At 42.6% G+C, this 24,917-nt stretch overlaps 2 protein-coding genes across 2 annotated transcripts; one reads left to right on the forward strand and one right to left on the reverse strand.

Moving 5' to 3' along the window:
• The first annotated feature begins 1,714 nt into the window (after positions 1 to 1,714).
• LOC139303264 (neurabin-2-like) lies at positions 1,715 to 19,709 on the forward strand. Its single transcript, XM_070927017.1, has 10 exons — positions 1,715 to 3,134; positions 11,375 to 11,507; positions 12,416 to 12,536; positions 12,804 to 12,908; positions 14,556 to 14,688; positions 16,355 to 16,507; positions 16,620 to 16,673; positions 16,834 to 17,063; positions 17,145 to 17,241; positions 18,250 to 19,709. The coding sequence occupies exons 1-10, from the start codon at positions 1,761 to 1,763 to the stop codon at positions 18,298 to 18,300; spliced, it is 2,451 nt and encodes an 816-aa protein (XP_070783118.1). The 5' UTR covers positions 1,715 to 1,760; the 3' UTR covers positions 18,301 to 19,709.
• prdm9 (PR domain containing 9) lies at positions 19,707 to 24,786 on the reverse strand. Its single transcript, XM_070927016.1, has 6 exons — positions 24,692 to 24,786; positions 24,488 to 24,582; positions 23,467 to 23,744; positions 23,247 to 23,314; positions 22,226 to 22,416; positions 19,707 to 22,135 (listed from the first exon to the last, which is right to left on the reverse strand). The coding sequence occupies exons 1-6, from the start codon at positions 24,784 to 24,786 to the stop codon at positions 20,037 to 20,039; spliced, it is 2,826 nt and encodes a 941-aa protein (XP_070783117.1). The 3' UTR covers positions 19,707 to 20,036.
• Positions 24,787 to 24,917: the final 131 nt, after the last annotated feature.

Consider the following 24,917-nt stretch of genomic DNA (forward strand, 5'->3'; position numbering starts at 1 on the left):
TGGCCTGCAAATAACGGATGTGTTATTGGACAGGGAGGTTTGACGTGCCTGATGTTTCACTGGGTCCTAACGCTAGTCCTGTTCTCTGACAGCCACCTTAGTTTGATATTCCAGAGGTAAACAGACTTTTCAAGGACTGGTAAGTGGTCAGCCATTTCATATTAGTTTCTCTAGACTATTTTATTATGCTGAGATGAAGAATTATAGCTTATTTCTTGGATTGGGCGACATTATCCATATTCAAATGTAATTGTAAATGTATTTTGATCAAATAAATACTTCTATAATGGTTTGTCTGATGTACTCTACTGTGAATTATATAAAAGTGGGTATTGTGGATATGTTTTCATACAACTCAACTGTTAGTGTTATGGTTGGTTTGTTTGCATTCATACTAGCCCTCACCACTTGTAGTGGCAGAAGCTGGACATTTAGGCATTTAGCTAGCTAGCTAGCTGAATATTTTAATAATGTATTAAAATTGTATTACATTTTTAGTAATTTATTAAAATATATCTAACCACTATCCATTACTTTGACCCTTTTCAATCACGTATTCATTATTTTTAGCGAACTATTTCAGCCATTTATCCACTACTTTAACTTTTTCACCATTTATCCAATAAAGTTACTTTTAGCTAACTATTATCCATTAATGTTAGCTAGCTTGCTGTCAACCATTTATCCACTACCTTTATCCTTTTCACCATTTCCCATTAGGTTACTTTTAGCTAGCAATTTCAGCCATTTATTCATCACTTTTAGCTTTTTCAACCATTTATCCACAATTTTTTAAAGCTTGTTCACTGCTTACCTAAACTTACTTTTAGCTAGCTAACGTTATTTTAACCGTTATTCATTAACTGTTGGCTAACTTTAGTTTAGCTAACTAACTGTTAAGACTTAGTGTTATCTGCTCCTCGCTAACTAGTTTTCACATGCTCTCAATGGTACATGTAATCACATCTGACTAAATATGTGGATACATATATTTTTTAACCAAATCATAATTTATATTTTATAAAAAAATTGTTTTGCTAGCTACTCCACATTTTACACATACCCCCTTCATGTGTAGATTAGCTTAGCTGCCTCTACAAGTAACGTTACTGCTGTTTGGGAATCACTGGTTTACTATATATGAGAAGTGAAATAACACCCATCACTCATTACAACACATTATGGTTGACACACTTCCCTTAAGAAAAAGGAATTAGGAATATATGCAGTAAATCGCCAACAGAGCAGGTTGCCTGACTACACCAGCAGACGGGCACTATGACCCAGCTGCCCCGTCCTCCATGCAGCAGCACTCTGCCGCTGCGAGAGGAGGACCAGAAATCTGCAGCTCACAGAATGAAGAGATCAAAATGATGCTGCCTGTAAAAAGGGATTAAACGTAAGCAATCTGTCGTCAGTTGCGGTAAATCCGCCGCTCATTACTGTTCTACTTCTATGTGCAAATATTTTTTAATGACTAACGCAATTATCTGTGATGGTTAGGTTTGCATTGTTGTAACTGCAAGCAAGCTAATGACAGATGCATCGTGCTCACTTTCTCCGTTGCATTGGACGAGAATTGCAGCGGATGCAAGCAGGCCTTTAATGCGATCTGTTGTTTTTGTTTCTCCCCATCTGCCGGTCTAGTCTGAGCGCCACCTCGCGAGGATCGGCTGCTGGTGGATAATACAGATTTGCCACCGGGGGTTGAGAAAGGAGACATGCCGTCGCTGAGCATCCGTTGCGACGCTTGACTGACCATGATGAAGACCGAATCCACATCCAAGAGCACCGGCTCTGGCTCTACGCTCAGGAGCCCATCCCCGCACAGGAACGCGTACGAGGCGGGGATGCAGGCCCTGAAGCCCGTCAAAGACAATGCTGCGAACGGGGACCTGCAGGAGGGCCCCCGAGGGCGCAGGTACGGCTCTAATGTGCACCGTATCAAAAACATGTTCCAGCAGATGCAGACCACATCCCCAGCCGATGCAGAGGGAGAGGACGTCGCCAGGAACGCCGACAAATCGGTACGCCTCTCCCTCCCCAGAGCCGGGAGCCTGAACGAGAACGTGGACCACAGCGCGCTGCTGAAGCTCGGATCCACCGTGTCCGAGCGCGTTAACAAGTTCGACAAACCGGAGAACGGGCACCAGCGGGCCTCGTCACCCAGCTACTCCAAGCTGCAGGAGACCCGCCGCATCTTCGAGCAGCAGCAGCAAGAAAGGCAGCTGCAGGAGAGGCAGCAGCAGGAGAAGCTGGCCACCACCAGGGTCCTACTGAAGACAGACAAGGCCTCAGGCTTCCAGGATGGCAGGTTGGACGTGGTGGCTCGCTTCAACGGCAGCACAGAGTCGCTGGACAGCCTGGACACCAGCGAGGCCGTGTCCCCTACAGTCAGCCAGCTTAGTGCTGTGTTTGAACGTGCAGCCGAGCTCCGGAACAACCTCCACCGCCTCTCCTCGACTCCACCACTCCCTTCCAGGGGGGTCAGCGCCAAGGTGGGTGTGTTGAACTCCAAAATAATCACAAAGAGGGTTTGTGCCTTTGCAGCAGGCAACCAGGAGGAAGAGTTAAGCAATCAGAATGGCCAAGAGGGGCTACCAAGTGGCCCCAGGGGGAGGGTGACTCCCCCATCTGAAAGCATTAATGGGGGCCAAAGCGCCTCAACTACTGACCTTTTCAGTACTGTAGGAGAGCCAAATGAGCAGAGAGAGAAGACTGTTTCAGATGCAGGTGTTGAGGCGAAGGCTGAGGTCACACCCGAGGAACGGGACCATAGCAGCTCAGCACTGCAGGGTGACATCCACATCTCTGTGGAGAATGGAGAAACTACTGCTGAGAAGCAAAGATCTCCAAAAGGTGGCGAGATGCTCAGGCAGGAGGGGCAGATGGCGAAGGATGCCGAGGAGGAAGACAGGACTCTCAGAGATGACCAGTCGGGGCGAGACTCTGTGGATATCAGTACCTACAGCGCAGTGGGGGAGGACTTTGGAGGAAGCCAGGTGGACGAGGAGGAAGATGAAGTTGATGACAGCTACGAGCCTGAGTCCAGCTGTGTGGAGATTGTTGGGCTGCCTGTGGAGGAGGACCCGCCCCCTTCCAGGAAGATCCGCTTCAGCGTGGAGCCCATCAAGGTGAGAAAATATGCAGTGGAAAAACACATAGAATGAATATTAATAATTGTAGGTAGAACATGAATATGTTATCTTTCAGACTGTACCCTCAGAGCCTTGTCTAATGAGGCAGAGGTGCTGATTTTTCATGTGTAATTATGTCTATATTCTGGTGTGTGTTTGATTATTTTTTTTTTTTTCAACCTGTGTGTTGAGGGGCTTGTTAAACTTGTCCTTAAAGCTTATCTATGCTGGTACAGTCATAGCCAGCGCCACTGTCAGCTGTTTTAATGAACTCACTCAGCTTCTGCCGGTGTCAGGATGATGCTGACATTTTGATTTTACCCTGTTTCAACACGGGGCTTTGCACACTACTAACACCCTCCCTCCACAGTAGCCAGTTGCTAATGGATGAAACTGCATTCCTACTGTGCAGCTGACATGGGCCCCCAAAAGAGCTGCAATGTAGATACTTATCTGAAATGTAGTGGGAGCTGCTTCTGTAAATAATTGCTGTGGGAGGAGGAACAAAGAGGCCCGGATAATTAGTCCTGTTTTTAGAGAAGTGGATACTCTGCCGTGGCCGATGCAAGGTCAGTGGACAGTGTATGGGGAGCTGGGTGAGAAAGAGGGAGGAAGTGAGAAAAGAGACTGTGATCTCCTCTTGGACCAGTGAGATGAAAGAAGAGGAGAGACGAGGAGGAGGTAGAGTTGATTTAAAGCGTCTCTCTGTGTCTGGGGTCGGTGTAATGATCTGGAGAAGAGCATCAGATCCTCTCCAGCTCAGTCTCGCTGCTCTGCTCTGCCTTGAGGTCTGAGGCGTACAGAGACTCTGTCAACTGAAGCGGGCCCTGACACTGTACATCACACACATTCCCTCACGCAGAAAGCCATTTCGGTGACTAAGGGCTCCTGTCCCATATCATGACCAGTCAAGTTGAAAGTTGCTCTTGTTCTCTTCTCATGGCTGCACATCGGCCAGTAGTGCCTAGTCACTAGAGCTTGTGTGTTTGACAGTTTAAATCAGATAATGACACATAGGCGAATATTCCTTATATAAACACTTTTGGCAATATTCCCTCATGTTTGGCTTTAAAGGGGTTGTGACAAAGATTTGAACTGAGGCAAGATCGTATAACTTTAAAGGAGTAGTTTGACATTTTGATAAATACGCTTATTTTCTTTTCTTGCCAAGATGTAGATGAGAAGATTGATGCCACCTTCATGTTTTTATGGTAAATATGAAGGTACAGCCAACAGATGCTTAGCTTAGCTAAGCACAAAGACTGGAAACGGGGGGAAACAACTAGCCTGGCTTCGTACAAAAGTAAGAAAATCTACCTACCAGCACCTCTAACAACATCCACCTAAAAGAGAGAGAGAAGAGCACAGACAAAACAGATATGTCTCATGTAAAGTCAATATTAATCTATCTATTATCTAGCAGATAATATTGTGTCTATGTGGGTCCCCAGTGCTCCTAGTAGTAATCTGATTGAGAATATAGGTTTTCAGGAGCTTGAATCCCATATAAATTATGCCTGAGCTTAGTATATCCATCATGCAATTGTCATGCAGAATGAAAAGAGACAAAAACAGACTTCCATCACATTATTTTATCCTCATGAGATCAAAGACGGATAGCAGGAGGAAGTATTATGTATGGTGAGATAAAGAAGTCATAACTCATAGGCTTTGATAAAAAGGCAGAATTTGGTTGCGACCCTGCAGCCATGATCGGAGAATAACCTCCTACTGAGGCCTTTCACACTGTATCAGTGTGGCCTTTGTTATGGAGATTGATGCAGGGGTGGATGAGAGTAAATGGGGGGGGGGGGGTGAGGTCAAATGGGAGGGAGGGAGACGTTATTATGCAGCTCAAATGTCATGCGGCTGTATAACTGCCAGCTCTTAAGTCACAGTGTCAGTTGGTTTCTCTTCCAAACAGGAAGTGCCCATTTTTAGTGCATATTTCCCCTCTGTGCAACAATTCAGCTTTTGGCCACAATTAAGTCTTGTTGTGGTGATGGCGGTTGGACGTCTGGGCGCGTCTTTCTTTGTCCCCGTTTTACATTAAACACTCCGCTCTGTCTGTCTGTCTGTCTGTCTGTCTGTCTCCGTCCTGTCAAACTGGCAAAAATAGCAGTTCTGCTTCGGGTAGAGTTCACACTAGACCCTTTGTTTGCTCCTCCTGACACTTTTTCTCTCGCTCCTTCTTTTCTCCCTTTCGCTCTTTGTCACCAGTCTCCTACTGTTAGTAAAAATAGCAGCATTGTTAGCGTCACAGACTTGCCTTCGCTTTTCAGGGCCGCCTCCTTGTCGAACACAGGAAGCTGCTTCTCATGTCTTATTTATTTGTTGAGCTTGTTTGTTTTGGCTTCGTTCTTTAATCACTCGGTACCAATACTGTAGTTCATGATGTAGCCTCCTGGCATGTTGTGATTTTTAATTATTTATTCTATTGTTGGAGGAAAGATTTTCCAAAGAAATTGTTTAACTTAATTTAATTTTTCACGCACCAAAATCACCTTGCTCACTCATCACCTAGCCTACTCTTGCACTTTTAATCATCCCATCATCACACTCACACACACACACACACACACACTTTCTCGAGGGTTTCTGCTGCCTACGCAACTCTGAACAACAGTCATGCCAGGCTGCTCAAAGAACACCTATGATTTTCTTTCGCACTGTATCATTAACACAAACAATGAGTGTACGTATATTGTAATAAACTGAGGGTGTTGAATTTTGACAAGCATAGAAGGAGGAATTGCATTTTTAAGATTGCTACAACAAACTGCAAAATAGGGAATGCCCAAAATGCAACCTTTGGTGGTTTGTGTTCACCGCTCAGGTCAGCCAATGAGGGATTGCCCTGGGAGAGGTAATACATCACCATATGTCAAGATATCCTCAAACTGTCTATTACTTAGACTCAGCGGACCTGCAGTATTTCATACAGTGCATTACTCACAGCCAGGAGGGGTGGGAGACCAGACAGATTATCAGCAAGGTCACTCTGCCCCACTTCTCAGTCCTGCAGTGGTGGTGGGTTGCAAGCATGCCCACTCGCTCAGGTTACTGCGACAAGCCATGTTATGCAATGTCTCGCTCATGATGTCTGAGTGCTGTTTTGTCCTGTCCAACCTGTCATCATCTTGTCAATCAAAGAAAAACAACAGACTGGTTATAGTGATCTGTGAGGCTGCACCTGAACTGTAGTGAAGATTGAGGTCTTACTGTTACTTAGTTATTTACCTTATTGATACCCAAGGGAGGAATTAAAAGATAAGGCTGACGTTATTATGTTTTTATTATTGCCAATAGATCAAATTTAACAAATGAAAAGACCAAAGCAAACAATGTGTTAGTCTGACTCTCAGGACTTCTCTGCCCTGTCTGTGGCACATTGTAAATAAATACTTTCATTATTTTACTTATTATACTTTAAAAAAGGATAAATAATTTTCTGAAAAAAAAGCTGGGCACTGTAGTTTAGTGTATTTGTTGGGGACTATTTTCAGTTGTGAATTAAAACATATTTGGTGCTCAAACAAACTACAGTGTCCATGTTCATTGTACATTTATGTGTTTTTAATTGTTTTTTGACAACAATGGAGGTCTGTAAGGCTTCGGTTGTCAGTTCATTGTTAATTTTTCATGGGATTTGTTGACAATAAGAAAAATATAGAACATCGCCAGCCCTTTCCTTTAAAATTACAACAACACAAGAAGAAGGTAAAGAGAAAGACATAGATAGGAAGGTATAAATAAAAAGAGCTATGCAAAATAAATTGAAATAAGAAATTACTATATACTATACACCTTATAATTCCCTAGATCTGTGTATGTGAACGTGAATGTGAATGTGATTATGTGCAGAGCAATATAATGTGCACATATACAGTATATTAAATATAAATATATATAGAAAACATGAAATACAATAAAAGAAATAAAATGCTATATGAAGGTAGTATGGGGACCTTAATCAGCCATACTGAATAAAATCAATTAAATATATATTATATAAATTGAAGTAATAATCTAAAGAATATTAATATGGATAACAACACAAATATGCATACAGTAATATATGCAATAAACCAAACTTCATATAGTTGCTGTATCCCTCCATGTTCTGTAGTGTTTTTCAGTCGCCGACCTTATTCTCATGCTGCCGTGTCTCTCTCCAGGGTCAGCGCTAAGCCTTAACATGACTGCTGACCAAAGACTGGCCTGCCAAAACAGACAGGCTCTGGTGCCATGCAACCGTTACTATCACGAACCCACGATATCCTTTTTATTGGCTGGGGGAGAGTAGTCCAGGGCGATGGCAGCCAGGACTGCATCCTTATTTTCTGTCTGCGTGTGGCACATCTGGGATCTGGATTAACCCCCAATTTTAGGAGGATTTAGAAGCAATTACCTGCCACTTCTGGACATGTTTAACCTGTGGTGGTTGGGAAAGCAATTAATGGTGGTATCATTAAACTGTTAAGAGGAAATGTGCTGCTTTTGGTCGGCATATGCTTAACTTTTACAGCTTTAGGGGATTAATTGCAGCATATGTACACAAAACAGTGAGGCACCACTGTTATGCATCACTTTAATTCACTTCAGCATTTAACGTAGAAATGCAGAGTAGCAGTGAAGCTCACATTCCCGAAACCAGTTGAAATAATAGAATAGTGTGAGTAATAAAAAAGATGGAAAGTTGGGTGCTACAGAATGATGGAATAACAGAGTGGAAACGCGCTATTTCTGTTGTGAAAAACCAATGTCGCCACCTCCACACATCCCATTGGCTGAATCCAGAATTAGATCTGTTTTTGGAGAGTCAAAAGGGAAAGAAACACAGCAGTTGACATGCTCCTGTGGGCAGTGGGGGGAGGGGCAAGGGGGGTACTGACTCGCTAGTTAAACCACCGGGGTTACCCAATCACATTACAGCCAGAGGGACATCAAGATGCAACCACACTGTAGGAGAGCCGAGGCCTCCAGAGTAGCTCTATCATTTAGCCATCTCTCTGTCCAGACAACTGCATTGTAAAGTGGTAGTTGTCACTTACTGCTATTTTTAATACCCTTTATAGTCCCAAGTGGGTGCTTTTTAAAGACACAAACCCAATCTGTTAGCTGGTGAGTGGCTCTAGCTAGCTGCCCACAGAGCTTTTGTAGGACATCCCAGGCGGCTGGTAACAGAGGGAGGGAGGAAGGGAGTTTCCTGGCCATCTGTTAGCTCCTCTGACCTACTATCTGCCACAACTGGAACAGCGTCCTTCTCCAGCCCTTCCCACCCCCCACCACCCTGCCTTTAATCCCAATGTTTGTCTTCCAAAGATAGCCACCTCACTGTTTGAGGAGTTCATCTACTACTCTACATACTTAAGTGAGGCTGGGGTGAGATGTTGCATCATGCAGGATCCCATTAGTCTGTCTGCCCTGTGTGGGATCATCGTTCAGAAGGAGGAAAGTGAAAGTGTTAAGTCTTTGTCAATGAGGGCAAGATTGTAGCCTGGCTGGCATCAAAGCACCGTTCCTAAACTTGCCCAAGGCTGGAGGTCACGACACACATCTGATCCTGGCTGTTTTTTTGCCAGTGCCACGTTTGATCTGCAGCATCGCGGACGTAAATGAGGGCACCACAAGCCACGAGCTGCGGCCTCTTGATCTTTAAACTCAGGGAGTGAAGCGGTGCCACGTGAGAGGGTCACAGTGAGCATGCAGGCTTGGAGTGCACTGTTGTTGTTTTATGCTGTTACTTAGGATGCAAACAGTGTATTTTGTGTGTCTGTAATCCACATTCTGCTAATCCCTCTAAATACGAAGGTAACCTAAATCAAAAGCCATTAGACTTCAATGCTGCTCCCATGCTGTCTGTCATCTGCAGTATGCAGTCTCTTAATTCATAGTGTAAACTAAAACTGCAATTCGAATAATGATGCTGCAACTAATTACTATTTTATTTATAGATTAATCTATCAGTTTTTTTAATCGTTCAGTCTATGAAATGTAAAAAAAAAAGGGTAAAATGTCCAGAACTGTGATAAATGACTAATTGACGGTTATCAAAATAGTTGTCCGTCAAAGGAATTATTATGAGAAAGGGACAGGTCACCATGGCTGCAAAGAACAGAAAGGGTGACCTACAGAAAATTCAAGGACACATGCTACCACAGGGTTAACATTGATTGATCTTTAAACAGTGCAAAAACACCACAGAGAGGATCAGTTATCACTATAGAGCAATTTTACTTTATCCTTATTTAAAGAAATAGTTTGACATTTTGGGAAATACGCTCATTCGCCTTTTTGTTGCGAGTTAGATGAGAAGACAGTAAATATGAAGCTATATCCAGTAGCCGGTTAGCTTAGCTTAGCTTAGCACAAAGACAGGAAACGGGGAAACAACTAGCTTGACTCTGTCCTAACATAACCAGCACCTCTAAAGCTCACTAATGAAGATGTTACATCTTATAAAGGCTAGCTGTTTCCTCCCGTTTCCAGTCTTTATGCTAAGCTAACCTAACTGGCTGCTGGTGGTAGCTAATACAGACATGATAATGTTATCAATCTTCTCATCTTATTTCTGTATTTCTCAAACTAGTCCTTTAATTTCCTGTCTAATCAATTAATTGACTCATCATTTTAGCTCTACATATTAAAGTTGAATCATATTCAGTAAATTATTTATTCATTTAATATAATGTTTGACCCCAGCCAAACTCTAAAGAAGCATGTAATTTTTATGCTCCGGCTTTGTCATCACTTGTATGAACATACAGTGATTCGGCTCAAGGCGATAACATTTTAAACCCTTTTCTTAGGGGTAAGGAAGGCTTATGAGTAGAAGCACAAGCTTGTACAGTGTTCAATGATGCATGAAAATACAATGATACTGAATAAATCTGAGAGAGGAGGGGCTGGTTTCATTTCAAAGGCACTGTCAAAACTGACAGGGTCTTTACTGTGGGGTTGCCAGGGAGACGGGGCCCTTATGATTGAAGGGTAGCACTGAAGCTACGAGATGCTACTTTATAACACAGATGGACAAACTAAACGGCACAGAGAGAGAGAGGTGAGAGATAAAGTAAACAAAGCCTCACAAAGTGTTCAAATGCTGCAGCAAAGGGAACAAAGGATTGTGGAGAGAAAAGTTCAGAAATTTAATCAAATAAATGAAAGAATGTGTGAAAGGAAGAGAAGGTCCAGCGTTGAATTAGTGTGGCTAGCGGAGCATGCAAGGTGGTGCATGCATAATCACCTTGGAAGACTGAAAGTGAGGCTTTTAAAGATTCAGCTTACTCTGTGTGTGTGGTGTGTGTGTGTGTGTGTGTGTGTGTGTGTGTGTGTGTGTGTGTGTGTGTGTGTGTGAGGCCTGTGAGCAGCAGCTGCAGAAGGCCTCCATTAGCATGCTGGAGGTGGTTATGTAAACTGTCATGCTGGTAGACTAGAGTGAATGTAGGAAGTTGGGCCCTGAAACAGAGGCCTCTGTCTTCATGAGAGCAACTTCAGTGGTTGTGATTGATTTCCCCCCAGTGTGTTTGTTACACGTTAGCGCTGTGAAATGATACAGCTCGGAGGCCTGAATGGAAATGCTGCAGCTGTCTCGGATGAAATGGTCGATACATATGAATTGCATTATGTCTGCGTGAACAGTGGTGGCCAGTTGTTATCAAACCATGTATCCAGCTCGTCCGTCTCAGCTGCAAATATCTCCACAACCTCTGAGCATTTGGTGATAAGCTGCAATCATTTTTATAATCTCAAATATTTTTAGCATCTCTAACACACTTCATAATATGCAGCCATTCTTGTGTGATGATCCTTGGACTATTACTCGAACATAATGATAGAAATTTAAAGTTGGATTGAGATCATTACCGTCTTTGTTGAATACATCATATCCATTTTTCCATTTCTATTAGCTTAAGCAGATAGATCTTTTAGGAATGAAGCGATTACCATGCTCTCTCGGGTGCACAGGAAATGATGTGTTTTCTGTTCAGTATCAGTTACTATATTTGGAGTAAGTTTAAGAAGAAGTGGGTAGTAGTCATTGAGTCAACGAAACAGTGAAAAGTAGCAGTAGCTGTTTCCCCCCCATTAGCATCTCACCCCCCCCAAACTGAAAAACTATAGAGAATTACAAATAAAGTGCAAAAATGTATGTTGTCTTCCACAGTCAAAGGTTTCAAAGGTTTTAAGTGTTTGTGATGTTTGTCTGATCCAATCTCTGTTTCCTCCTGCAGGTGTTTGCCACCTACCCCAACGAGGACTATGACAGGCGTAATGAAGACGTGGATCCCATGGCAGCGTCGGCTGAGTATGAGCTGGAGAAGAGGGTGGAGAGGCTGGACCTGTTCCCTGTGGAGCTGGAGAAAGGTACTGAACATCTTTTCCCAAGTGCTCATGTGTTCAGTATTTGTCCAAATTCTGCTTGTACAAAGCTGCGTTCAAAAGACTGGGATTTGGTAATACAAATAATTTCAAACATATTTCAACTTTCTTGGGGCATCAGGTAAGTGGTTTGCATGATATTGGCAAAGATAGTGGACAGTTCGATTTTTCCTTTCTGTCTATCTTTAAAATCAAATTACTTATGTAAAAAGGCCTCCAATGTTCACCGACTGCCTTCTTCCAACCACCCTGTTTCCCCCAGTGAGCCATACATCCGACATCCCTTCAACATTATGGTGCATTAATATATTTATAGAAGACTATATTTAGAATTGTGTACAGGGCAGGTTACACAGGTTACCATATGTGACCATGTTCTATATAATATGATGTGCTGCTGTGTGTCTACTTTCATTGAATCAGGATAGAATGGAGGCTCTACTTATTGGCCCTGAATAAGCAAAAAGAGAAACAGTACTCACAAATGAATACACTAGCAGCTCTATGGAGCAATGTTTGGAGTTGGTTGCAGTAGTGTGCAGAGAAATGAATTCATGTGCCGACAAAGGCAGGGAAGAAGACGACTGCTAGAAAGCAAACATGGATGTAAACAATGCAAAGTTTAAAATCATCAAAAAACTGGCTTTGTAAATGTTTTATGAGGAAGGAGATGCATTGTCAGAACTCAGGGACACACACAATTTGGTTTGGTGAATAACACTGAACTGTAAATATAAACTCCGCAGAGCACCTTTAATTTGGATCTCATCTGTGTTAAAGGGAAGGGGGCAAGCACTAATCTTTTACTTCCCCACCCAAATGTATCCCCGTTCAACATGGGTTACATTAACAGTTTGGTAACAGCTGGTCTGGTATTCCTCACTCCCCTTCAGATGGCGATGGCTTGGGCATCAGTATCATTGGGATGGGTGCAGGGGCCGACATGGGCCTGGAGAAGCTGGGCATCTTCGTCAAGACGGTCACAGATGGAGGAGCAGCACACAGGGATAACAGGTTTGTTAATTCAAAGTGAAAAGGCCTTTGTTTGTAAACTGTATGTCAGCCTGAGGTTAGTTTAGTAGTTGTAGTTTATTTCCAGGAGTGGATGCTTCATTGTCCCACTTGTCTTTCTGATTCCTGCCAACTGCTACTTGCTGCCAAGACCGAGGACCTATAAATGGAGTTTTGCTTGTGTGGGCTTATGTGTAAAGATGTTGAACAGAGGCCACAGTTGAGCTATTACTGTCAATCCAAAACGTCTCTCTTAACTGCCTCCTCCAGGATCCAGGTGAACGATCTGATTGTGGAGGTGGATGGGACCAGTTTGGTGGGAGTCACCCAGAGCTTTGCCGCCTCCGTACTCAGGAACACCTCAGGAACTGTCAAGTAAGAGTTACTCTGAATAGTCACGATGTTATTGCAACTCTTTTGTCATAGTTTAACATCAAGAAACACAACCCAGTGTAGTGTTTATTAGCCACACACTGGAGTGGCTCTAGGGATGGAAATGATGGTCTGCCAGTTGGTCCACCACTATGGTCTCGATTGAAATACCTCAGGATAAATTGTAATGACTTTTTCATACTTCATCTAGCACCATCATCAAGTCAAAATTTTATTTGTCCAGTACTTTGATTTATGACTAAATATCTTCAAAAAAGAGCCTCAGTTGTACTTTGTGTTTAGTGCAAACTAGCAAATGCTAACATGCCAAACAAAGATGGTGAACATGGTAAACACTACCTGCTCAACACATTAGCATTTAGCTCAGCAGTGCTCTGAGTCATATATTTTACAGCTGCCATTTTGTAGTTCCCTTGGGCTTGCTGTATGCCTTAGCTGTGACCAGGACATATGTTTTGTTACACTTTGTTGCCACAGCTCGCTATGACATTCAGCATTCTTGCTTGAAGAGATGGTTTCCTCTTGATATATACCCACAGCCAGCCTTACACGCAGGACTGACTTCTACCACATCCTGCCCATTCAGCTCACCAGACTGTAGATTTATATCTCAAGTCTCGCAGGGTCATGATTATACCCTTCTGTATGTCTCGAAAAGCTCCTTTTTGAGACATCCTGAGTAGTCCAAAGATTCCACACTAGTGCCACAGAAAACACGGTTATCAGGAACAAAGACACATCAAAAGCACAAAAGTATCATTCTGAAATGCCAGACAGCTATTTGTAGCACACCTTTTTGGCATTTTGGTGGAGCTCGCACTTCCCCATGTGCTCCTTTTGTCATCTAAGCTCATTCATAATTCAGGGTTTAGTGGTCAGCTCTGTAGGGTAATTGTTAGTGTTGTGTGACTTGTGAAGATCAGAGACCTCCATAGATAGCTCATACATTATGGATCTGCTGCAGTGACGGCGAAGGGCACTAGAGCTCGGACCTATTCATAAAAAACACCAGGCAGACAAATAGACGGAGGCAGGAAGTTTGTTTGTGAACATTTAATTACCCGCAGAAATTGAAAGGCTGCAGCGGCCAGTTTAATGACCGTCTGTGGCTTCGTCGTGATTTACTGTATTTTCTCCAGTTAACTGTTTACACGGTGGCTTTAATTGGACAGAGATTTGTGCACCTCAATCAGGAAACATATAGCCGCTATAATGAACTGTACAATGAGCTAAAGGAGAGGCAGAGATGAGGGTTTGAGTTTAATCATAGAAGAGGCCAACTCCATAGAGACTGCCTTTGTTAAGCTCTAAACAGGAAGCCATTTTCTGTCATCAGAGAGACAGCACATTCCTTACAGCATTAATACATTGCACTATACCAGCTGAAGTGGGCTGTAAGTAGTCTATTTTTATGAAAAACACTTTCTTGGTTCTTGTGGAGCCAGTGTTAATGCTCCTCAGTGGCCAGGAGAAAAAAAGGACCATCATGTATTATTTAGCATGCACATACAGTATCATACCATATCAGATAAAGGACTATTTCAGTTCAGCTGGCTGCTTTGAACATGTTTTGGGTTTAGGGCTTTGTTCAGTCCTAACTGAGCTGGACTGCTGATTGTCAAAATGCAGGTTTGTGATTGGGCGTGAGAAGCCGGGAGAACAGAGCGAAGTGGCCCAGCTCATTCAGCAGACCCTGGAGCAGGAACGCTGGCAGAGGGAGATGATGGAGCAGCGCTACAACCAGTACATGGACGAACAAGAGGTTAGTCGTCATGCTCAGGGCTCAAATGTTTTAAAACCTTTTGAAACAACCTTGTCATTCTTGAGTCAGTGATGGTGCAATGTCTGCACATGCACAGTGCAGAAATGAGGGTGCACTGCTTGCTAATCAATTTCGCTCCCTCCCCTCCCCCCTTCTTGCATGCACACACACACACACACACACACACACACACACACACACACACACATACTGCCATGAACACACTAGCAGATTTTGGAAGATTAAATGGAAGATTCAGACTACTAACTAAAAATTGAATGCCTTATCTTAAATCTTTTACAGCTCCGTTGTTGTCTCGTCAGTATTTAGAAAGGATCAGTTCAAGTTTTAGAAAAAATAATTATCTAAATTTAAAGTAAGAAAACAATAAATGGGTCAAAAGTTATTATCTAACAGCTGCAGCTGAACAGTAGTCCAACACAGAGCTGATGGAAAACAGAACAAAGGCATCACTAAATAGCTTTAACGTTTATGTAACCTTTTCAACCTGGCACAAAATACTGCCTTAAAATGAAAAACAAGTCTGTCTTTTGCAATCATTCGTTGGCCCAGTATGTCCTTGGTTCCCCTTTAGGATTATGAAATTCATCCCAGTACCTTCATGAACAGAAGTGACCCTGCCTGGTGTGGCTGTGTTGTGTGTGTGTGCTTCTGGCAAAAAGCCACACTGTTGTATCCAGCATGCAGTGGATCACCATCAGTCTGATCAAACGATAAGCTCAGCTTCAAAATGGGGACAAATCATAATGACTCAAATTTAGTTCCCTTGTGTGCGCTTTGCTTTGTTAATCCATGTGCCTCTGATTCTCTCCCTGTTTCAATTTTAGATGAACAGAGCATGTTCTCCAAAACTGTGTGTAGTTTCATTATAATGACAGAGGGGAAGTTGCCCCATTCATTCGAGAGTGATGGTGGGTGGTTCTTGAAAAGCATTAGGTTGTACAGTTGTGTAAGTGTCATCTGCTCTTTGGGGCTTTGCACCATCTAGTGTCCATTTGGTGTCACAGCACGGAAATTTGTGCTTGTAAAGCCACCATTAAATGACTATTTCACTTTGTTTTCCTGTTTCCTGTGACTTTTTATCCAAACATTTAACAATATAAACATCACCATTACAAACATAATAGGTGTTTGAACAATGTGTCAGCTTTCTTTCAATCTAGACATGCAGGTAGTTTTAGCTTCATGTGCTTAGGTTTGGACTTAATTGATTAATATCTGCTATCGCCCTCCCAAAAATGCAGGTGGATGGAATTTCATTGTGATGCTCGAAACAAAGAAAAGTTACGCATAAATACTTACTTACTCACTTTCTCTGGATAATCTACAGAACACACTGTGAACACTTTTGATTAAACTACTTTCTAATGAGTGAATAGTCTGTATGAAAACTGTTAACAGTGAGTTCTGGGGTTTAGAGGAAATATGTGTTTCTTAATTTGGGTGAACTGTCCCTTTAAACTTTATATAATTATTATTATTTATTTAGTCAGCATTTTTCACCCTTATTGGACAGAGTTAGAGTGAAGAGGCAGACAGGAAATGGGGGCAGAGAGAGGTCGCCGGCTGGAGTTGAACTAGCGTAACGTTCATACAATTATTTTTGACTGTGATTGTGTTCCTAACCTCGACCTCCTCCCCGCAGGGTGGTGAATATGGCACAGATGAGGAAGAGGACGAGGACGAGGAGGTCAGTCCGCCGTATCCCAGCGCCATCGAGGTGTTTGACTTGGCAGAGAACGAGGACATGTCGCCTCTGGAGACAGACCCTGAGAAACTGGCCCATAAATACAAAGAGGTGAGAAATGAACTCCTTAATTGGTGCATTTCCTGTGTAATCACAGTTTATGGCCTCTAATGTAACTAAGATTAACACGGGTGTTTAAAATTGCCATCTCTCTGTTATAAAGCTCCAAATAAAGCATGCTGTGACCCAGGCTGAGATCCAACAGCTGAAAAGAAAGGTAAGCTGTTGAATTAAGATCACATTTAATACTTAGATTAAATAGTAGTTCATCTTAATCCTATTGGAAGAAGAAGCAAGGATTGATTATTTTAAGCATCAGAGGTGTGTCTGTTTACATTATTGTGTGATTGAAACGGATGCTTCACCCGTCTTCACAGCTGCACCACGCGGAGCAGGAGAAGCAGCGCTGGCGCATGGATAAGGCCCAGCTGGAACAGACCCTGCAGGAGAACAAGGAGCGTATGGAGAAGCTCGAGGGATACTGGATGGAGGCTCAGAGCCTGTGCCAGGCGGTGGACGAGCACCTGAAGGAGACACAGTCCCAGTATCAGGCCCTGGAGCGCAAGTACAGCAAAGCCAAGCGCCTGATCAAGGAGTATCAGCAGAAGTAAGGCAGCATGACGACGTAGACGAGAGCTAAAACAGTTGTGTGATATGTTCGAGTCTGACACTCTGCTTCCTCTAACAGGGAGATTGAGTACCTGAAGAAGGAGACCCAGCGTTGTGCACAAGTTGGAGCTGAGGCCTCTCTTCTGAAGGAGGAGTCTGGACAGCTTCAGGAGCAGGTACAGGAGGTGGCCTAGAATGAGGTTACTTTGCTAATACTTTTAGCTTTTGCCCTCAAATATGGTCAATGGCTAGATCTCTGTAAAATGTTCAAATCTGGATGTTCTGAGATGTTGCAGCTTTTGTTGCACATGAACTAAAACTTTAAAAAAAAAAAATTCTATAATATGCAGATATTTATACAAGCAAGAGTAACTTGTCATTAGTGATGATCAGACTATTATCTGATAAAAGCCTCATATGACATTTCATTGTATAATTGAGGAAATGCGTGGCCTTAAATTGGCGAGGAAACTCACAGTTAACATGCTCACTTACAACAGATTTAAGATCTTTACTGATTCTACTTTCTATTTATTTTACAAAGTTTAGATTGATACCTATGGGGTCCAAAAGGCTGAGTCCAACACCAAAAATGTGTTTCGTTGTTTAACAGTTAATACACTTTTTAAAACTGAGCTTTGAGCATCATTTTTTAAATGTTCCCAAAGACTTTCAGCAAGGTCACTGTTGAATGTGGAGGACAAGCTGTTAAAGTCGGCACTTTTCTTTGGGCTAACAGGCCTGGGATAACTTCGCTGCATGTTCTGCTGGAAAATCAATCATCTTTCTTAAAGCCAGCGGAGACGACGTGCTGTGCAGGACTTCTTTTTCTTGTTGATCCTGTGAAAGTCAGCGCCTCGCACAGCCGTCTCCTGGTCTAGCTCTCTGTCTGCAGCAATAAATTAAAACTTACAGTAAAGTCTGCAAACAAGACTTCATTCCAATTTTCAATAATGAATTGAACTCTGACTTTAGGTCCACCTGGTCTGAAATTCTCTCCCCTTAAAATGAAGCAACAAAACCTCAGAGGACCATATTTAGTCAGTATGTTAAAAGCAGCAATGTGACTCACACTGCAGCATGCAAGTGATAGTATTTGAATGAAATGTAAATGCACGGTTTGCCAACAATGTAAAGAAAACTCCTAAAACATTGCCATGACTATATTTAACTCTCTTCTCTAGGTGGCTGACCTGGAGTGCAGGGTGGAGGAGCTGAAATCGGAACCTTTATAAAAGCCTTTGTCCGTTACGTATCTCAGAAAGCAGAAGATAGTGTTATTGTACTTGCAATGACCTGCAGGGTATTTCTCGTCTCCAACCTGAGCTTGGTTTCCGGTCGCATACTGTATATGTGTCCTCAGGCGTTGTATTTCAGCCACTTAACCCTTTTAACCATGTTTTTCTGTTAACATTTATGGGAACGTGAAGAACGGTTTTATCATCACAAATACAGACTCTGTTGAGCTCTAGATGTGTACTGTTCCTTTTTAATTTCCAGAGTTCAGTATTTAATCCCTTAATTTGTGGTTTTGTGACAGACCAGGCTGTTGCTTTTTAATTGCCAAAAAACAAAATTCCTTTCATTTTTTTGCCTAGTTTTGTGACCTTTTTTTTTCTGAGTTTGTACAGATGTGATACTGTGTGGTTTAACAATCAGTTTGGTTTGTAAAAAATTTTAATATGTGTATAACATTTAACATAATATAAACTAATGAGATTGAGGGTTGTTGTATATTTTACGTGATGATGAAGATGTGTACATTGGACGGAGATTGCACTGAAGAAGACATCAACAAGGTGCTTCACTGGATTGGAGGAATAAACGGGAACAGTGTTTGAGGTGTCTTCAAAATTGTACAAACAGTAACCCAACCTTCGTAGGGGTCTTGTCACTTAACCTTGAGAACCACCTGCTGCCTACCTTTCAGAAGTGTTTGTGTGTTTTTTACACATTAAGACTCATTAATGAGCGTCCAATCCTCCGGTTTCAACCCCTCGCTTCTTTCAAAAAAGGACCACAGAAACAAGCCTCCACAACTGCTGTGCCACAAATGAAAATGGATCTCTTTTTTTCCCCTCAAAATGGATGTTGTCAAGGACTTGTGTTACTGGTATTAGTTAGGACTACTGATATAAGAAACATTACTGGACTGGGATGTTCAAGAAGCCGTTACCAGCAGCAAAGATATAGATTTAAAAAGCTTGTGTCTCGAACCAGCAGCTGCACTTGACACCGCTGTGTGTAGCACATGGAAAACACTGCCAGGTTTATACCTGTTTCAATTTACGCACAGTTTAAAATGAAATTGAGTCTACGTGTGTCAACTGTCATACCAGTATGTTTGTATAGTTCAGGTAAGACTGAAATATTTTAATTTTACTTAATATTTATAATATAGTCAAGGTGGAAATATGAGCTAACAAGGACAAAAACTGACAAAAGCAATGCAAAAAGCAGTTTTCATTAGACAGTTATACCGTGTCATGTAAAAAAGAAGTAGATCTTGGTGACTACAAAAACAAAATTAAGATTAATGAATTGAAAAAAACAGGCATGGTTATGAGTATTTTCATAATATTAAGGCTTGTACAGTGCACATGCTTTGCATTGTATGTTTTGTGGAATAAATGGTCAACCGTGATGGTCAAGTTGGTTGTTTTTATTTCAAAGCAAGTGGACATTGAGAGACAAGCATTTGTTTGTGTGTTGAGCTCCTTTACACTTCCGATTGTTGAATGACTTGTTTATATAAATGTATAACTCTTTCAAATAATTAACAAAAAATGAAAACATAAAAAAAAACAGTTTGGGTATTAAATGCTTTAGCTTTAAACAAACTTAAGTTTAACCTTAAAATAATCTTATGTACAGAACATTCATCATCATTTATCTGCAACTCTTGAAGTTGAACATTTAGTGCAATTGAAGCAACAACTGAAACTCTTCTAATACTTCTGCAGTATTTCCACTACAAGTGCATCTTCTGATGGTGTCTCCTGAGATGGTAGTTTCGGGAAAAGCTCTTCCCGCACTGGGTGCATTTGAACATTCGCTGTCCCAGGTGAAGCATCTGGTGAGCTTTGAGACTCTGCGGGCGGCTGAAGCTTTTACAACATTCGGGGCAGCTGTAGGGCCTCACCCCAGTGTGCTTCCTCTCGTGTCGCTTCAGGTCTCCCGACTGCCGAAAGCTCTCCCCACAGTGGGTGCACAGGTACGGCTTCTCCCCGGTGTGAGTCCTGAGGTGCACGTTGAGCTGGCCGGTGTAAGAGAAGCTTTTGCTGCAGTGAGGGCAGCTGTACGGCTTCTCGCCCGTGTGAATGCGCTGATGTTGCTTGAGACCGTAGTGGTTTGTGAAGCCCTTCCCACAGTCGGTGCACAAGTACAGCACCTTCACCTGCTGGAAGCACGTGTGAGACTTGAAAGCTTTGGCGCTTGCGCAGCTCTTCCCGCAATGAGGGCACACACATTCTTTTTCCCCCTCCTCTTCCTCCAGCTGATCCATGAGGCTGTCTGAATCGCAGTGTGACTGAAACTCCACAGGGTGGTGCCTCTTGATGTGTTTGATAAGGTAGCTCTTCATAGTGAAGGAGAACTGACAGAACGAGCATGGGAAAAGCTCCGACGTGCAGTGATACTTCACACAAGTCTTGCTCTTCTGATGCTGTTTAAGGTTTCCAGATGTAGTGAAGACTTTACCACAGCGCTCACAGCTGTAAGACTTAGCATTCGCATGTACCATCTGCTCGTGTCTCTTCAGGAAGCCAGACTTATTGAAGGTCGCCCCACACTGACCACACTTGTGCTGTCTCAAAGCGCACTTGTGTGCTTTCAGATCGTCTGGGTTTGCGTATGTGCGTTTGCAGCGATTACAGCTAAACCATTTGTATTTTGTTAACTTTCCTTTTCTGGCAGCGGGTGCCTCTGGTTCAGCTGAGCTCCCCTCAGTCTGAGCAGGGCTGCTTAATGGCTTCTTGCAGATGGCCGCCCTTCGCTTTGGAGCTATGAGCTTGGTTATGGCAGAAATTTTAGATCGAGCTCCAAGTCGCTGAGGCCTCTGAGAGGGACGTTTTTGGACAGATTCAACTGTTTCAGCCACCGGGGATGGTGGAATAAAGTCTGGATCATGGCTCTGATCATCATCTTGAATTTCCACTGTGATCTCCTCTGAGTGATGCTCACTTATGTGGTGCTGAAGGGTGTCCACTGAAGAAAAAGCCACTGAACACTCGGCACAGCTAAAGGGCATGGTGGTACATTCCTCTGGAGTCTGATTTATTTTTTCTCCCTTTTTGCTTTGCTCCTGGTGACACCGCAGGTGCCTGGTCAGATCGTTGTACTGGCCAAAGCACTTCTGACACACAGTGCAGACGTACGGACGCAACCTTTTATGGACAGTCACCGTGTGCTTTTTGAGGGCTGTTTCATTTGTGAAGCTCTTACCACAGTCTGAACAGTTGGATTGGGATGCTTCTTCCTCTCCTGCGGAAGTATTCTCAGTTTCAGTTAAATCCATAGCTTCTTGTAGATTCTCACTTAGATTCACTTCCTTTGATTCCTCAGTTTCAGCCGGATCTGCAGTGTTAAAAAGTTCTGACATCACTGTTGAGCTTTCTTTCTTCTCACTAAGGATTTTGTTCTGATTAGAAACAATGTTTGTCTCTTTTGTCACAGCCGGCTTTCTGTGAACTAGCTGGTGTCTGATTAAGCCGGATGCCTGGCTAAAACTTCGCCTGCACTGTGGGCAGCAGTAGGGACGTTTGTTTGAGTGGACACAAAGCTTGTGCCTCCTCAGGTGGGGTATCTGCTTGAAAATCTTCCCGCAGTCGCCACATGTATTGGACTCGACAGGATCCACAGATAATACCACCAGGGACGCTGCAGAGTGACCCGAGTCAGCACTGGAAGCTGGATTTTCAGGTTCAACTGCCTCAGCAGCTGGTGTTGTACAGTCCCCTTTAGGCTGCATGTGGAGGTGTTCTGTATGTCGCTGGAGGAAGGCCTCTGTAGTGAAGGACAGCTGACAGTGGGAGCACAGGAAGATCTGAGATGTCGCAGCTGTATTACTCTCTACAATTTTGAAGAGAAAGGGGAAAAGAAATCTATTAGATATTTGTAGTTATTTTTTATTGAACAGTGAAACGTATGTAGTAAACGTACCTGTTGCATTCAACTTCATCAACCACACCTGGGTCCAAGCTTCACTAAAATGGGCGAGGAGTTTGCTGCTGGGCCACACCATGAGCTCATCTCCCGGGTGTATCGTGCGACAACAATGAAAAAGGATGCTACCTTTGTACTGGACTGCCAGCAAATTCGTCTCGTCTTTATTACGAGCACAATTGATGTACCTGTGAGAGAAGAGAGACAGTAAGAAATAGTAAGTGGAACATCAGAGACTGAACATAAACATGGACAGATGAGGTTAACTAAGAAACACAAACAAAGCCTGTCTAAAACATTGATATTCTGACGATGGAAATAACAAATACACATCTTGACAATTGAAAGCACTAGACACGAGGCTTGGGTTTTGAGTAATAGCTTACAGCCTTGCTACTCTTGTTACTGACTCCGTCTCTTGTGTGCATGACTGCTCATCCTGGATGTGTGTGTGCGCGAGTTCAATCTTGTGATTTATTGTTTGTGGACCCTGTAGCTGCCAAGTTATCTCATTTTAATTCTCTAGGATAACTCTCTTTCCTGGCACAGCCTAATGCACTGCCTGGCATCCTAAATGGGGTTTTCTCCATGGACTCTCCAGGCCTGCCTGCGTTTACTTTCATTTCTTCCTTTCTGATATAATTCAAAAGGGAACTCCACCAATTTTACACATCAAAGTCTGTGTACAAGTGTTGAGGATGCTACTGAATATGTGAAAAAAAGTTGTATACAGCCTTTTGTGGCTCGCAAAGTCTGATAATCATTCGATTCAGATGGGGCTAAAGACCTGCTCCTAATCCCTAGCAGCTTGAGGCTACATTAGCCGCTACTAGCATAACACACCCGAATCTAACTGAAGTATTGGAAGAATGCATGGAGTAATAAAAGACGATTTCTCTGGTTCTGCTGCATCTGTCCATTGCGAGTCCGACAATGTCGTAGAAGTGCAATTCTAGAGGTGGAGTACTGGAAGACAAACCGACAGACGCAGCCACAATAGTAGAATTCAATACATTACCTCATCCAGTTTGAGTAGGATTCTCTGGCAGCATCAATGTACTCATACTCCTCTTTTCCTTTGTAAATCTGCAGAAAAGGATATTTTCAAGACAAAATACACACATATATCAGCAACCACAATAAGAAGTATTATGAGAGGAGAAATCTCAACTACAAGTTGTGACTCAATGTCACTTTTGTCTTTTTTTCTGATTTCAGTTCAGCATATCCAAGCTCACCTCCAAGGAGAAGTCACTTGCCATGGCATGTTCCCTTGTTGTCACTTCCCCCTCATATGGTCCAAAATGCATTCCCGGAGACACTACTGGTCCATGATTTAAGACCCCAACGCCTGCACTGGGAATACTAGATCTGCCTATCATCAGGCCATAAGGCAGAGTGAGGAGGGCCCTCTGGGGGACACCCATGCTCGTTGGAAAGTCGAGAACAAAAGAGGGGCCATTAATGTTAGCGGGATCACTCTGGTCCTGGAAGAGAGTCAGACACTCCTCACAATCTAGAAAAGACAAAAAGCGAAGAATACATGTAAAACATGTACATTAACATCAGAATCAACAACATCTTTTAAATCACTTCTCAAAACTTGAACTTAATGCTTGCACACTGTTTTATTCACAACATGTCTTATCTGTTTTACTATCATTATTTTTATCTTATATTATTGTTTGGTATTTTGTTCCATTATATTTTTGTTATTTTAACTGTCTGATTTTATTTGCCTCATTGCCTCTTGAAATGTTTTAATCCTGCTTCAACCATTAAAAGCAGTTTGAAACTGTGTGTTGAAAAGTGCTGTATAAATAAAGTGTATTATTTTTTATTATATGGCACATTTAAACGCCATATTTCATCTACAATAAAAACTATTGTAGACTAAGGCACCTGGTTGGGAAATAAAGTACACACAAGTTTCAGATGTGTAGCTCAAGTGGATGATATTTAGTCAGTTTTAACATTTGATCTGTTGTTACAGTTACAGTTCACATACCTCCTTATTTTAGTATTTTAGTATGCACTGTCTGGAACCAGGCTGGTCCAATGCATTTTCATTAATGGAAAGGCAATTTCAGTCATAGAAGAGGAATAAACCAACAATTAATGCTGTACTTTGATATATCATAACATTTTGTTCCTTTTCTGTCTTTAGTTTGTTGTTCTCCAAGATAATATGGAAACTTTGTATTAAGTCCAATGATGCTGTGAAGATAAGCAGAGGTGGAAATAATGTCTCTTGCTTACAAAAGCCACCATCGGCCTCTTGGTTGTCTCCATGTCCCACAGTGTCCAGTAACCTCTGGATTGGCGTTTGTTGTGGCTCTAACACTGGTATCACCAGAAGAACAAAGACACTATTTTAGAAACATATATATATATGAAAACAAGTCATATCACCATTTAAATGTCAAAGTATAGCACAATGTAATAAGGAAACGTATCACACCTGCAGGGGTGTTGTGTTCAGGGGGTAGGCACTCCTCTGTTATAACGACCTCCTCGGTTGTCTCAACCCACTCCACACCGTTGCCCCTGCCCGACATGAGTACGGACTCTGTGGAGAGTTGATGGAAACTATTAACTATCAATCTTCATGACAGCTGCTCACACAAAACGCTAAAACAGCAGAGAGGCAGCTAACGTTAGCACGTTAACCCCGCTAGCTAAACATCGA

This window comes from Enoplosus armatus, chromosome 20, assembly GCF_043641665.1.
Source record: "Enoplosus armatus isolate fEnoArm2 chromosome 20, fEnoArm2.hap1, whole genome shotgun sequence".
Taxonomy (NCBI): Eukaryota; Metazoa; Chordata; class Actinopteri; order Centrarchiformes; family Enoplosidae; genus Enoplosus; species Enoplosus armatus.

Excerpts from the sequence above, each read along its gene's own strand:
- LOC139303264 (XM_070927017.1), top strand. The coding sequence starts at position 1,761 with ATGATGAAGACCGAATCCACATCCAAGAGCACCGGCTCTGGCTCTACG. Across the intron at positions 16,674-16,833 it reads TCCAACAGCTGAAAAGAAAG|CTGCACCACGCGGAGCAGGA; the intron begins GTAAGCTGTTGA and ends CCGTCTTCACAG. Across the intron at positions 17,242-18,249 it reads CTGGACAGCTTCAGGAGCAG|GTGGCTGACCTGGAGTGCAG; the intron begins GTACAGGAGGTG and ends TCTCTTCTCTAG.
- prdm9 (XM_070927016.1), bottom strand. The coding sequence starts at position 24,786 with ATGTCGGGCAGGGGCAACGGTGTGGAGTGGGTTGAGACAACCGAGGAG. Across the intron at positions 24,583-24,691 it reads CCTGAACACAACACCCCTGC|GGTGATACCAGTGTTAGAGC; the intron begins AGGTGTGATACG and ends CTTTGTTCTTCT. Across the intron at positions 22,417-23,246 it reads TCCTACTCAAACTGGATGAG|GTACATCAATTGTGCTCGTA; the intron begins GTAATGTATTGA and ends CTTCTCTCACAG.